We start from the raw sequence: 15212 nt of genomic DNA on the forward strand, positions 1-15212 counted from the left end.
AGGGTTTAGTCCCACAAGACTGCCTCCTCTCTCCGGCCACACCTCAGACCCCAAACGCCAGCCCACGCTGCTGCCTGGCCTTCGACCAAGAGCTGTAGACCAGGGGGTCCCACCACTCCCGCTTCTTTTCACTTAATTCGCTAGAACCCCTCACAAAACTCAGAGTCACATTTTGTTTCCTAGTTTATTATAAAAGTATATAAACCAGGAACCAGCAGATAAAAGAAATGCATAGGGCAAGGTATGTGGGAAGAGGCGCCATTCTCTCCAAATGTCCATGAATTCACCCACGAGGAAGCTTGGGGAAGCTTTTGGGTTTTTACAGAGGCTTCGTTAACTAGGCATAACCGATTAAGTCATTGACCAATGGTGACTGATTCAATCTCCGGCCTCTCTTCTCCTCCCTGGAGGTCAAGGCGGGGTAGGACTGAAAGTTCCAAACCTCTAATCACATGACTGGTTCTCCCAGCAACCAGCCCCCATCTTTAGGTGTGGTTCAAAAGTCATCAATAACATAACGAAAGATATCGTGATTGCTCTCATCACTAGGAAATTCCCAGTTTTAGGAGCTCTGGGCCGGAAAGGACAGAAAGACCAAATATGTATTTCTTATTATAAATCACAATATCATAAGACCTGAGCTGAAGCTTTAAATGATCTTTCTGGCTGCCAGATGGAGAAAGGAATTGCAGGGCCAGGAGTGGATGCAGGAACTCCATTTTTGAGATTACTGTGATGGTCAAGAGATGTTAGTGACTCGATCACGGCAGCCTTTCTCTCATTGGTCTCCCAGACTCAGCCTATACTAAACCTCTCTACAAGATGTTACCAGAGTCATCATCTCAAAAGGTTACTCTAAACATATGATCTAACTACTAAAAATATTCAGTGGCTCTCATTGCACACCAAATAAAATCTCATCTCCTTAGCCTGGTACTCAAGGCTTTCTATAATCTTCTCAGAACAGACCTTTCCTGTCATATCTTTCCTTCTCTCCTGCAAGTGACTTAGCTCAATTGGACAATCTTTTCTCTGAGGTTTTATTCATATACCTCTCTCTGTATGAATATCTATATCTGTATCTCACTTTCCTTCCCTCTTTTCCCAATTTCTTGAAAAAAGAATTTCCCTTTCTTCAAGTTCCAGCTCAAAAGCCTTCTTCAATGAAGCTTTTCCTAACCTACTCAAATAGAAGCTTTAGAAACTTACGCATTCAACAAATATTCAATAAGGCCCTGCAATATGTCAGGCATCGTTAGAGGTAAGAGGATGAAGAGAAGAATGTCCCTGCCCTCATGGAGCTTACACTCTGTTGTGAGACCAAAGGAAAGCTAAGGCAATTGCAGGAAGTGGGTGAGAGTGTGGACCTGGCCCATTCCACCTGGGTTTAAATCCTAGATCTATTGCCCACCTCATGATGCTAGTATAGTAACTTAATTTTCCTGTGCCTCAGTTTCCCCATGGGGATAATATCAGTAACTATCTCATACAGCTCTGAAACTAAATGAGTTAATACCTGAAAAGCACTTAGAACAGTGCCCGGAACACTGTAGTAAACACTCAATAACTGTTAGCTACATAGCCATGCAGAATCCCCAGAGGGAGAACCATCTTGGTGTATTTAAAGGACAAGGTGGGGAAGGAGGCCAGTATAGACATAATAAAGTAGTGGAGGCAGAGGGTGATGACGTCAGAAGCAGGGATCAGATCAAGCAGAACTTGGTAACTTTAGATCTATTTTGGTGGGCTGGAAAGACACTGGAATGTTTTCATCAAAGAACTGCCATGACATCACACGTTTTAAGGAGAGGCCAGATAAGAGGCTACTGTTAAGTAGTCCATGGGAGACAATGATTGCTGAGACTTTGGTGGAAACAGTGGAGGTGGTAAAAAAAATATATTCAGGGTATATTTTAAGGTAGACTCATTAGGACTCATTGATGGACTAGACATGGATGTGGAGAAAGAAATTAGATGACTAGGTTAGGGGACTTCCCTGGTGGCACACTGGTTAAGAATCCAGCTGCCGGGCTTCCCTGGTGGCGCAGTGGTTGAGAGTCCTCCTGCCGATGCAGGGCACACGGGTTCGTGCCCCGGTCCGGGAAGATCCCACATGCCGCGGAGCGGCTGGGCCCGTGAGCCATGGCCGCTGAGCCTGCGCGTCCGGAGCCTGTGCTCCGCAACGGGAGAGGCCACAACAGTGAGAGGCCCGCGTACCGCAAAAAAAAAAAAAAAAAAGAATCCACCTGCCAATGCAGGGGAGACATGTTCGAGCCCTACTCCATGACGATCCCACATGCTGCAGAGCAACTAAGCCCATGCGCCACAACTACTGAGCCTGCGCTCTAGAGCCCACAAGCCACAACTATTGAAGCCTGTGCGCCTAGAACCCATGCTCCGCAACGAGAAGCCACCACAATGAGTAGCCCCCACTAGCTGCAACTAGAGAAAGACTGCACGCAGCAACGAAGACCCAACACGGCCAAAAATAAATTAATTAAAAAAAAAAAGATACTAGGCTTTGGGGCTGGGTTGCATTTATTAGGATGGGAAAGAGAGAGCTACAGGTACGGGCAGAAAATCAAGAGTTCTGCTTTGATTCAATAAAATTTGAACTATTAGACATCTAAGATGGTTGTCAAGTAAGTGGTTGGGTAGAAGTCTGGAACTCAGGAGAAGTTAATATTGCAGAAAACATATGGTGTTAAAAGCCACAGGATGAGCTCACACGCTGAGTGTAGCTAGAGAAGAGGACCAAAGCCTGAGCCCTAGAGTACTGCAACATTTAGGAGTGAAGAAAAGAATCATCAAAGAAAACTGAGAAAGGGGCTGAGGTAGGAGAAAAACCAGGAGGGTGTGGTGTCCAATGATGAAAGTGTTTCAAGAATGAAGGTGTGATGAACTGTCAAATGCTTCTGAGAGGTCAAGCAAGATAACATCTAGTTCGCTCAAAGTAAATCATTCTCTCAGCTCCATTTTTCTCATAGTGGTTTATTTGTATGTTCTCATTGCAATATCCAACTATTATGTTGTAGTTACTTTTGTCTTCTCTCCTCTTACAGAGGTCCCTTAAGGTCAGAGACCATGTCTTTTCTCTCAAAATACCCACTACCCTACTTGCTCAACAAATGTGTGAATAGACGAATCATGTAGAATTCTTTAAGATTTGGGAGAATATGCGGAACACAGAATTAGCAATCAGAGTTGGTTTTTACTAAGATATCCTAAATGCTCTAAGACTAAGGCATGGTCTTCATTCTGCCTAGAATGAAAAGTGTCCACCATGCATCTGAATTAGAGTTGAACTACAGCTAATCACAACCTATCTGGTATTTCTATTTTTTTATTCGAATGTTTCATGCATGGTACAACCCCAAAGTAACTTAACTTTTACCTGATTTGCTTATATATATATATTCCTCCCCACCCTGCCCCAACCTGGCTAGCCCTCATCTAAAGTTGGCTCCAGTTGATACCTTCACATGTCAGCAGTATCATCAATAACTTTCTGTGTCACACTTGAATGTTAGCATCACTATGGAACATCAGAGATATCAGGTAAGTTGACATTTCATATTACATGATAATTAATTTCAAAACCATGACAAAAGGAACTATTGAAATACAGGCACTTAGGAATGACCAAATTCTTAAGGGGGGCATGGTTGAGATGGCCTACGCAGAAAAAGGCTAGTAGTCAGGGCATGAAAGTTTTCCCTAGGCCTGCACACAACAGATCATATACAGGTAACAGGTCACTGAGTTACTGTCTCTGTAAAAGAAAGCTAAAACCCAACAGTTTTGAGTAACAAGAATATCAACGTCCAAATTATGGATTTAAGCTTTCAGCAACATAGCTTATTTGGAAAATGTGCATTAGACAGCACAAAGATACAGTCACCACATCCCAAACAAGTACAGTGTCCCCCTAGAGATAAGAAACGCCTGCCACATGTACCAGTGCCACAGAAAATCACTCGTCTATGGAGCCAGCCTCTCTGCTTGGCCTTTCCGTTTGGAGCTCTGGTAATTATTTCCCTGGAATGCCGCATTTCAGCTCCATGGCTCTTTTGCCTACCTTAATGGAGGCTCCCTGAGAGCAATTATTCATCCCTGATTCCTGCTTACTTTCACACCTAAGGACTGACCATTTGCCTAGTTTTTATACTTGGACGGAAGTCTTGTAAAGAGACCCTGTGGTTTCCAGCCCTTTGACCACATCTTACTCTGTATGTACCGTGAAATTATGGCACTGCTGTGCAGCCAGACCATCCACCCAGCATTACCATGACAAGTTCTAACCTATTGTATTTCTTGCACATAGCTTGGCATATATTACTCATTATACACTTGGTGAATGAATTTCAAGAATGATACTGACAAAAATGGAACATAGCTAGAGGATGGCATGAACAGACTCGAGATATTTTTTGGAGGGGTCCTAAGCTTAAGAGATACTTTCAAATGGAGCTGTCAGAGAAAGAGGGATAAGCCTTACGTGCTAAACTCTAGGTCATTAGTATATAACGATTTAATGTAGTATTCCCCAAACTAGAGTTCAATATGATGTGATACTGGAGGAAAAATCCTATAATCAAGAAAATTTGGGAAATGCTAGATCAAATAGGTCTCTTAACCTTAGAATTTCTCAAAGTCTTTAATGTATCAATATGCTTTGGAGTCTAAAAGGGAGATATACTACACAGGCTTTTCCAACCTTTTATTCAACAAGTATGTAGTATATAGTCCGCTGTGTTGCAGCACAGTGCTAGGTCCTGAGAATACAATCCTGGGCCAAACAGACCTGGTCTCTGCTCTTATGGAGTTTATGCTCAGTGTGAGAAACAAATACCATACAAATATTTATTATAAACCACAGTAAACATTACGAAGGAAAAGTTCATCTGTATTTTCTAAATAATACATGAAGCAGATACCTCTTCCACTGAATATAAAAGACTGAAAGACAAATATTTCTCTTAAAGCTTTTCATAAACATGGTCCTAAGAGTCTACCTCAGTTTGAAGAACCCTGCTCACAGGTCTAACACATTTCCCTTGCTAAAAATGTATTACATTTTCAGAAGTAAGGTCTAAAGGCAAAAGCAAGACACAAACCACTCATTTATGAAAAGGCCAGAATTAATAAATACCTCTAGGCGCTTGATGAGAATAGCTCAAACTTTAGGGGCTGCTTAAATTAGAGTGATGTTGAAACAGAAGATCTGTGCTGCGGTCTATGCTACAACTAAAATGAACGTGGACTGACGCAAGGTTCCGATCCACAGTGGTTCCTGCTGAAAGCAGCCAATTTGAGTAAGCCGGTCTTCACCAGTACTGCAAACCTGCACTCACTGCACTTTGTATATTGATTTCTAAACAACAAGGTCCTTCCTATTTTTATAGCTGGTATTTTTAACAGGAAAACATAACATTGATTTTAAAGCATCATTAAATAATCCTGTTAATTTTTTTCTTTTTTATACATAGTTGCAAAGCACCAACTATGTGCAAGACACTCTACTAAGAACCATGGTAAACAAAGAGGAAAAAGCCTGGTTGTGCTTTATTTATTCTTGTGATATGGGGGTGGGGAAGCTATAGAGGGAAAGCCAAATTCATCACTTTCAGAAGAATCAATTAGTATGTTGAAACATGGTGACATTTCTAAATCTTCAGATTAGTCTTTGTCTCACTGGTGATCATTCCAACATATTGTCAATTGACAAGAATAGTTAAATATTAAAAAACTTAAATACTTAATGAACCACCTACAGGATCTAAAAGTAGAGTGCTTTTTCACTCTATGGTTCCTATACTGTGACTACTAAGATTCCACAGTAGTATTACATTTGCCAATAAGTGTGGAGAATCAAATCTGTAATTCATGTTTGAGAAAATTTGACAAATAAATCTATGTGGTAAATGAATTTTTATTACAAAGAATCATTTAATCTCAAATTACTTGAAAAGAGGCATGACTCCCTTCTCTCCAACACCCGTGTCGGTAATTTTTAATACTTTCAGACCAAGAGATGATTGTATTTATATAAAAACTTAAGTGGATGACAGAACTCAAGAGACAGGTAAGTATTTTGACTGATTCCACCCCAGTGATTGACCATGAATGGAATGGACTATAAATACTGTCATACTTGATTTTTTCCTATCATACTCCAAGATCCTACACTTCTATTTCAACTGTGTTGGCACATCTAAAAGGAAACCCAACTTACCTCAGACCTAAATATCAACAGTATGATAAATAAAACATGAGACTGTCATTCTTTGGCATGACCCATGTAAACCATATTTCTGAAAATTGAAAGAAAAAAATGTTAACCTCATATAGCCTACAAAATATAAACATATCCTAGAAAGATAACCATTAAAAGTAAGTGTCACTCAATATCACATTTTGTATATTGTTTTCTTAGCAAACCACCCATTCCCACCTAGCTTCCAGTGAATGGGGGAATAAACATAACAGGAGCAGCCCATCCTGCGTCCACGTCCAACTGACTGCAATGTGTTCTGAACATCACCATGCTATAAAGACTAGTAGGTCGGTTTTAACTATGAGCAAGCTACTTTGGGTCTTTAGATACATAAAGTCCTTATCAGTTCACTCTATCCATGAACTTAGGCCATCCAAGTGAAAAACAACATTATGAAGGACAAGCAATGATTTACTTTATTTAGGCTGAATTTATTCCTTCCTAGTTAAACAATGCCAATAACTTAAGAACACATTTTCATTTTCTTAGGATGCTCACTGCCGAGGATGAGTTAAACAAGCACACTGAGGTTTGCGGTCCTCTCCAGTTTTCTTTCATATGTTCTCCTTTAACCCTCCTATCGGTTATTTCTTTGAGAAACTTTTATGACAGGTGTAAGAACACGGAAATTTTAATGATTTCCCCAATAGGTAACCTGATTTATAAGAAATTTCATTTTCAACTCCTAGAAATAAAGACAGACACAAAATTAATTTAATTTTTTAATAAACCATAAAATTTAAATATTCAAATAAAAAGAAACAAAAATAGATATTTAAGCCAACACTAATTTCTGTTTTTATTCTTTCTCTGGGTATCAGAAGCTTGACTTACCTGGGACTAGAGTAGAGTAATACAGTTATGATGCTGGTGTAATAATGAACAAGTAGGTAAAAATGGGAAATGGCTTGATAAAACTTACTTTCAAATCTGGAAGTAAAGATCAGTAGCTCACTTGAGCCCACTGCAGAGACCATGCATTGGCCTTGTCTGTGAAAACTACTATGGCTTACTGCTCTTACCATACTTATCTTCTTCACAGCTTAGCACTCCTGGCATTTTGATCCCTTTGCTCACTGAAGCTCACATCAGTCTGTCAAAACATCAAGAGGGAAAATCCCCAAACTGAATAGATGAATAAACACTTTTAATGTGAACAATCATATTCAGATCAACCTCTTTTGAAAAAATACAAGTCAGTGGGTTTTTTAATCCTTAAGTAACTGAAATATTACTATTTTTTTCTGCCTTACTAAAATGGCACTTTTCATTTTATTGACATTAGCCAAGTATTTGCGACTTGCTTCTATTTTTCTCTGATCATATTGGTACCCTATGTTTTTCTTTTTGATTGAGGCTTATACTTTCCATTCCAGAATATCTGATCTTTGACTAACTTTATCTCATTCTGTGGATAAGTCTGCTGCTGATCAGTGAAAATCATAAAAGGAAAAAGGAAGCAGTGAGCACTAGCAGGATCTCACTTCACATTCGTACAATTTTTTTTTTATGAGAAAAACATTCATCTTTATTTTGGAATCTAAAACCATTATTGTATGATACTGTCTTTTAGCATACTCAAACGGGTCAACGTTCAATATGCACAGCAAGCTAGCTCACAAGAAACAAAGTGTAACGCACAAGTACGTCCAGCTGGTAGAATCCCAGCAGCGTGGTAATAAAGTGCAGCAAAAATTTCCGTATTTGAATAAGAACTCTAGTAACCTCTGAATATTTTTGGTAAAGTTAAGGAAAAGCTATTGCAGTCTGGAGATCGGTAATCTTTAAACTTCAAAGATTGGCTACCAGGGACCACCGTGAAACATAAGACCTGAGGCCAATGAAAAACACTAGCTTGAAAAGGAATGGGTTTTTCCCAAAAAAATGTAGAATTATACAGATGCTTAAGATACTATGATTTGACAGATTTACAGTGATAAAACAGCAATGATAAATGGCAACATTATTTATACTTTTAGTGTAAATAACACAGATTTAAAAATCGGCAGCAAGAAATTCTATGACAGCTCCTGAGACAAGTTATCCTATGCCCTACACCCATTCCATGCCAATGATGACCAGACTGAAAGTAACACACAGAGTAAAAACAGTGATCTAATGTATGTGAGTCAGAAAGTACTGGAAAAATGACAAAATTGTATGTTATTAAATGACAAAACATATTTAGAGGCTTTATTTAAAAATCTCTCACTGTTCATTATCAAAGTTACAAGATTGCATACCAATAGACAGACTGTAAACATAGGAAATTTTCATTAAGGAAAGATGGGTTTACTGTAATTTGATCTTTTACAAAAAATTACTGAAAGTTATTGATAACAGAATTTCTCTTTTACTTTCTTAAGTCTAATGCTCTTGAAAATTAAACCAATGTTTCCACTCCCTTGAGCTAAAGTTCAACCATGGTCACCTTAGGAAATACCCCTGTTTATTTGTTAATCAGAAATACAAATTGAGTGGCACATATTTCCATTTTCTTCTTAGGCCAAAGGCTTCAGCTTCATTATATTTTACAAGAAAACAGAAGACTTGCAGTGGTCCTGTAAAGTCTTTCATGTCGCAGCTGAGGTTTAATGACGGCAGCGGAGGAAAGCAGTGGTGATGCAAAGTAAGACCAGCCCAAGTGCCCTTATCTGACATGGAATCTTTTTCCTGTTTGGCTTGTAGCAGTGTTTCTGGTCAGGCTGCCTCCACCAAACCTGACTGAAGCAGAAAGGTGACATGCTCTGGTAAATCCTGTTTAACGGTGATTCCGTTTAAGCAAATGGTTGATCCTTCAATCTGTTGGTTGCGGGATGATACTAATATGAAGAAAATTATCTGGGTAGCTCAGATGTTCACTCAGCCACTGCAAAGGTGTTTCCAACATTGGTTCAATTCCATGAATCATCACTTGATTCTTTTTTCCCCCATCTATTCCAAGAAAGAAATCCAACAATAATCGATAAGAGTCAAAACAGTTGAAGAAAAAATAATCTGTTGGCTTTGAGAATCCTCAGTGAATTAAATGGATTTTACTGCTTTAACAGGTTAAAAACCTGGTCTGTTTCCTGAGCAGGAAATGTGGACATGGAGAAAGTTCAAATGTTGCAATATGTATCACCCAAAACAGAAACCTGAGGGTTACAATGAATTCTGATAAAAATTCTGTTGCTATATGTGAAAGTATTCATTCTTTCTTAATTACTGTGCTTACCTAAGATTGACGTTAATGAAACCACAGTGGAGAAAACAGCCCATTGTACCCACTGACCAAAATTTATTTTAGTTACACATTAAAAACTGTACTATACAGCTATTAAAAATGACAGGTGGGTGAAGTAGGTCAATACATATTTAAAACATACAAAACAGAAATGTGTCTAGAAGTCATCAAGAATAAGAGCAGTGTTTAGGAAGATGTTTAATAAAACAGATGGGAGCTGTAAGTTAATTTTCAATAAAGCTGTTCATATATGTATGAGAAAATTTTAGGGACTATTAGAAGAAGAGTTAAAGTTTTAATGAGAAGGAACTGGGAGCCTGACTCAGGGATTTCTGTTTCAGAGTACTGAAACTTGATTGATTTTTGTTAACACCCATTCGCTAATTAAAACGTTGCTGAAATTCACACTCTTCTCTGAAGTTCAAATTTTATTACAAATTAAATTTAAGATTAGTTTTGTGTCTTATGATTTTTGTATGATATACTGACGCTCTTTAAAGAAAACGGAAGCATGCTTGGTTGCTACAGAAAAACAAAGAAAGTAAAACCAAACTCTTTTTCTAAAAACAGAAAACAAAATAAAACAAAACAAAGAACCTTCAAGAAACTTTGTATCACTCCTTTAGCACAATTCTTGGTTTGTCTCTTTTAGTCTCTTCAATCTACAACATCTAAATCTCTCAGCTTCCTGGACACAGAAGACAGCAAGGAAACAGGGAATTCATGGAACTGTATGAGAAGGAAATACCCTATTTTTCCTTTCTGCTCTGTTCAAAATGACTTTTGCATCCCTAGTGCTCAAATGTCTAGGCAAAATGGGCTGATGATGTATGGTGATAATGGCTTGGCTGGCACCTGAAACAAGAGACCCTTTTAAAGAAATATTTAAACTCCCTATTAGAGGCAGCACAGTCCTGGGCAGTGACAGTCAACAGATTGACAATGAGAGGACACAAAAACACTAGAGAATTGCTAAAAGAATGCCAAAAATAAAGCCCTAACAAACATATTATCAACCCCAAAGATAACCAAATAAATGTCTCCAAAAAACCCTGAAACACTGTGTCATAGCTTAAAACAATTTTGGAAAAAGATATCATCTTATAATACTACTAACTTAAAAAAATTCTCTCATTGTTTTGATTTGTCCACCAATCTTTGTTGCATCTATACATACTTTTTACACAGTTGTGATCACAGTATTAATACAATGATTGGTTTCCATAATGATGTGAATCATTTATAACTAAAAGATTAAGCTATATACAGAATACTATAGAAAGCACAGTATTAGTACTTTGAGAAGATTTTAAAATGTTGATATTCAAATGGATAAGCCCTCAGCTATCTGGAATGATTCATACTTTGTAAGTTCTAGACTGCCAAGGTTTCACTGTATTAAATCTTTCTTAGAATATTTAAAAACATTTCCGCTGTAGTTCTCTTTATATTCTTGTATATTTCTTTGAAATACCTTAATAGTCTCAGAATCTTCCTCCTACTTAGCACTGAGTCAAAAAAAAAATTAAAGAGCAGTGGTGTAAGAGTCAAGGTTCCTTATCTGTAAAGTTCTTCCTTAAGCAGTGTCACCTTTGGATACTATGAAATAGAGCTGAATATCCAAAATACTCTGCCTGAAGCAGCATGTAAATGTGGCACACTGACGCATGGTGTGTCTGAAAGGCAAAAGGCTATAACCCTGTTACACAAGAGGACAGTTTAAGAACTGTACAGCAGAAGCTGGAGAACATAAGCACAATTCAAACACTTTGTAAAAGAAACCCAATAAATCACGTTATCAGAAACCTGAATAGGCAGCCCTGATTCTCTGGTTTAACCTGGGGCCACTTTTCATCTGGAACATAAACGTGTCGCTAAGCACAGACAACTAAGCAAGTGATGTCACATCCCTCAACACAACAGTTTAAGATTTTAAATATATAATTTGGTCACTGCTTACATCTGTCCAAATATTTCGCCTGTGTATATTTATCTTTTTGGTTTTCTGACTTTCTCTGATGACGTAACTCTCATCAGAAGGATTCTTACAATGGGACAGCAGTTTCCTTGAAACTCTTAAATAATACTTCTCTCTTATTTATCACTGTATCCTCAGTGCCTAGCGTGGTACCTGACAATAAGTGTTTTCAGAGCTTGGATCATTTTGCTGCTGGTAAAACACACTATCAAAATTAATGTTTTGAAAATAGTTTCTAATGACTACCACTACTATGTAGAAGAGCTCTACTGATAAAGACTGTTTTGGTTATTGAAACAACAAAAAGTCAAAATGTTTCCAAATAAGCCAAGAAGTATATACTGATGCTACCACGAATAACAACAAAGCATGACTGGACATTTTGGCAATATCAAAGCTAACAAGACTAAACAGTAAAAATCTAGCAGATTTTTTTCCCCTAACAGAAAGGAAACACTTGATGATACTGCTACTAAAGTAAATCGTGTTTTTGGTAAATATATCTTTGTGTTTCAAAATGGGAATCTAGAATTTAATACTTGGGAATAAGAAATATGTCACTACAAAGTAAATGACTCAGGAGAAATATGTTACTCCACATCCCACCCACTCAGATTTTTAAAAACGTTAGTCTGATGCTTTGAAGTAGGCAAACGTTTGAGACAGTTATCGAGTGAACTCATTCTATATGAAATTTTCACATACAGGGCACTTTTGGGGGTAACTTTTGATTTGGATATAATTTCAAACTTAGAGAAAAGTTGCAAGAATAGCACAAGGAATTCCTCTTCACCCAGAGTCATCAACTGTTTACATTTTTACCCCATTTGCTTTATCATTCTGTGTATATATATAACTACTTTCTGAATCATTTGAGAGTAAATTAGAAACAGAGTCCTTTACCTTTAAATATTTCAGTATATACTTTCTAATAAAAATATTCTTTTATATAACCATAGTACAGTTATCAAAACAAAAAACATTAACATGATATTATACTATTATGTAATCATTTCAAATGTTATTAACTATCCTAATTATTTTTTTCTCCAGTCTAAGATCCAGTCCAGGAACCACACACTGCATTTAATTTTCAGGTCTCTATACTCTCCTTTAACTTGGACAGTTTTTAGCCTTTCCTTGTCTTTCTTAACCTCAACAATTTTGAAGAATACATGTCATTATTTTGTAGAATGTCCACATAGCAATTTAAAAAAACAACTCTTTTAATTCATCTTGTAAATATAAGGACAATCATTCATAAATACTTTGAGTTTGTGAATTAAGGAAAAGGACAGAAAAAAATATCAGAGACAAGCATTTTCTTTGAGTAGCAATTAAATTCACTTTAAGAGTTAGATGTTAAATCTAAAGAGATCATAAATCAATACAGAGAATGTCATAATAAAATTTCATTTCTTATATTCATCTTACTTATAAGCCTCAGTATTATGATAAAAATGTAAACACATCATATAATGTTTTATTATCACCAATACCCTAATAAAAACAAAAATTTCTAGCATCTACTTTAAAGTGAGCATTTTAGAGCTGTGTGACATTTTAAGAAAAATGTATTTAGACAGATTTTGGCTGTATGATTAAAAGAGTAAGAATTACATATAGAAACAAAAAGAAAAGAAAGAAAATTCATATTAGTCAACAAGTCATTAATGAAAATTATGAACTTTAAAAAAAGACACAAATTGGGAGGGAGGCAACCTGAATTCCAATTCTGACAATGAAGGACTCTAGGCAGAACTCATCTCTTTCCTTATATATAAAATGAAGATGTCTGTCTAGATCTATGGTTTGCAAATCTGGCTGACCATCAGAATCATTTGGAAGATTTTTAAAAATATATAACCTCTCCAGACCTGAATCCATCTCTGGGGTAAAGTCTTTTTTAAAATGTTCCCTTAAATAAATCGTATAATAATATGGGTATAGAATTTTTCTTCAAACAAAATCTCATGCAGAACCACAATATATAACACAGGTGAAGGTGGGGCAGCTTTGGTTGATGTGGGATTGAAGCCCGTCTCCCAAGTCCTGCTGCTTGCTGACTTACGATCCATGGCAGTTTGTGATTCAATGCCATGGGTCAGTTTGTAAAGCACTGGTCTAAAACAGAGGATTGGTAACAAGTCTTCCAGTTCTAGTACATGAGTCTTTTATGCAAAGACAGCGAACTATTTGAGTTTAAACCAGCATAATACACTAGCTTTTAATTCTTAGGCAAATCACTTAACCTTTTGAGTCCCAGTTTCCTCCTCCTACAGTATAGGTAAAGAATTCTAACCTCCAGGGTTTCAGAGAGGATCAAATGGGATATCCAAAGAAAGCACTCAGCACAGAGCCCAGCACAGGGCTTGGACATAGTAGGCATTCAATAAAGTGAGTGATATACCAAAACGTATATAAAAACTGTGGATTTAATTAAGTGACTGGCATGCAAAGGGCGTGAGAATTTGGCCTCATGTTAATATACACTCTGCATTACTCAGACCCATTATTATGCAGTGTGGCACAAGGATTTTATGAATGTGTTAAGAAAAACAAAAGAGAGAGATGAGAACAAAAAAACCCAAAGACTCTATCATTATGCAAACAACAAAATGAATGACACTTTTAAAAAGTCATTAAGCACTGTAAACCCTCTGGATAAATCTAGTACTGCTCTAAACATGTATATTCGGCAGAGCACATCCTGGATAAGTCAAATGAGCCCTACTGTACAATGGTGATGTTACTGAATAGACTTTAGGTATGGTTCTTATTTTATTTTAAAGATGAAAAATTCAAGTAGGGGGGAAAAAACCTTCAAAAATCTTTGTTATACATTTTAAAGTATATCATTATTTGAGAACTTAAGAGTATGTGATGAATCTGCTTTTTAGAGATTTCTATTAGCAATGGCTCACAGCCTTCCCCATCCCAATCTGCATTTTAGCCATTATTTTTAAGCCAATTATTAACAAGGAATATGACCTAAATGTCTTTAAAAACAGGTTACTTGAGATTCTAGAGAGATGCATGAGTTTCACTCTTACTATTAATACGTGTAACTAAATATGTGAAACTTCTTTGAATTTAAAGGAAGCTAGAGAAATGGATGATATATCTTTAAGGGAAAGTGCTTTTAATCAGAACATTTCAGATTAGTAACTTGTTTTTTTAGTTCACACTTGTGGATATGGAATAATAGAAATCTAAGGCCAAAGGTTGTAACCACTGTGTTTAGATTTGTGGCTTCACATTTATATTTTACATAGTTCAGCAGAAAATGCCTTGATCTGCTATCTTGGAATGTGTGATGCTGAAGGTAAAACTTCTGAAAACTATTTGATACTTCTGAAAAACAGAGATAAACTTTTTTACTGTCACTATTCTGAACAATGTTGCTCTGACAAATTCTTTAACTTCTGATATGTTCATTAGTAAAACGCCAACTAATTGAGTCCATCGACATGAAAAACCACAGGCTGAAATCTGAAGTGCATACATCATGCTGAAGGATTTTGACTCAGCTTCAGCGATAATAGTCAGTGAGGTCAGGTCAAAGAGGGTTAAACCAAGCCAGGATATAGCCAAAGGAATACATCAAACGCTGATTTTAAAAGGGCAATTAATCTTAGACAGAAATGCTTCCTGGGGAATGAGATCTCAATCTTAAGAGCATACTACATGATGTAGCAGTAAAAATGAACATATACAAGCTTACAGAGCTT

The 15212-nt window shown here is 37.0% G+C and overlaps 1 protein-coding gene across 3 annotated transcripts in view; it reads right to left on the minus strand.

Moving 5' to 3' along the window:
* Positions 1–15212, minus strand: part of ATG5 (autophagy related 5) — a 129320-nt gene that overhangs the window by 5775 nt on the left and 108333 nt on the right. Inside the window, exon 8 of one of the 3 annotated variants that reach the window (XM_022553424.3) lies at positions 6718–9211. The exons of the other annotated variants lie outside the window; for them this stretch is intronic. Within the exon in view, the coding sequence (XP_022409132.1) occupies positions 9075–9211 (137 nt within the window). The 3' untranslated portion in view covers positions 6718–9074. Of the gene's footprint in view, positions 1–6717; positions 9212–15212 lie in introns of those variants that run through there. 3 annotated transcript variants of the gene reach the window in all.

The sequence above is a fragment of the Delphinapterus leucas genome, chromosome 12, assembly GCF_059928025.1.
Source record: "Delphinapterus leucas isolate spDelLeu-1000000601 "Yukka" chromosome 12, BTC_Dleu_Yukka2, whole genome shotgun sequence".
Lineage (NCBI taxonomy): Eukaryota > Metazoa > Chordata > Mammalia > Artiodactyla > Monodontidae > Delphinapterus > Delphinapterus leucas.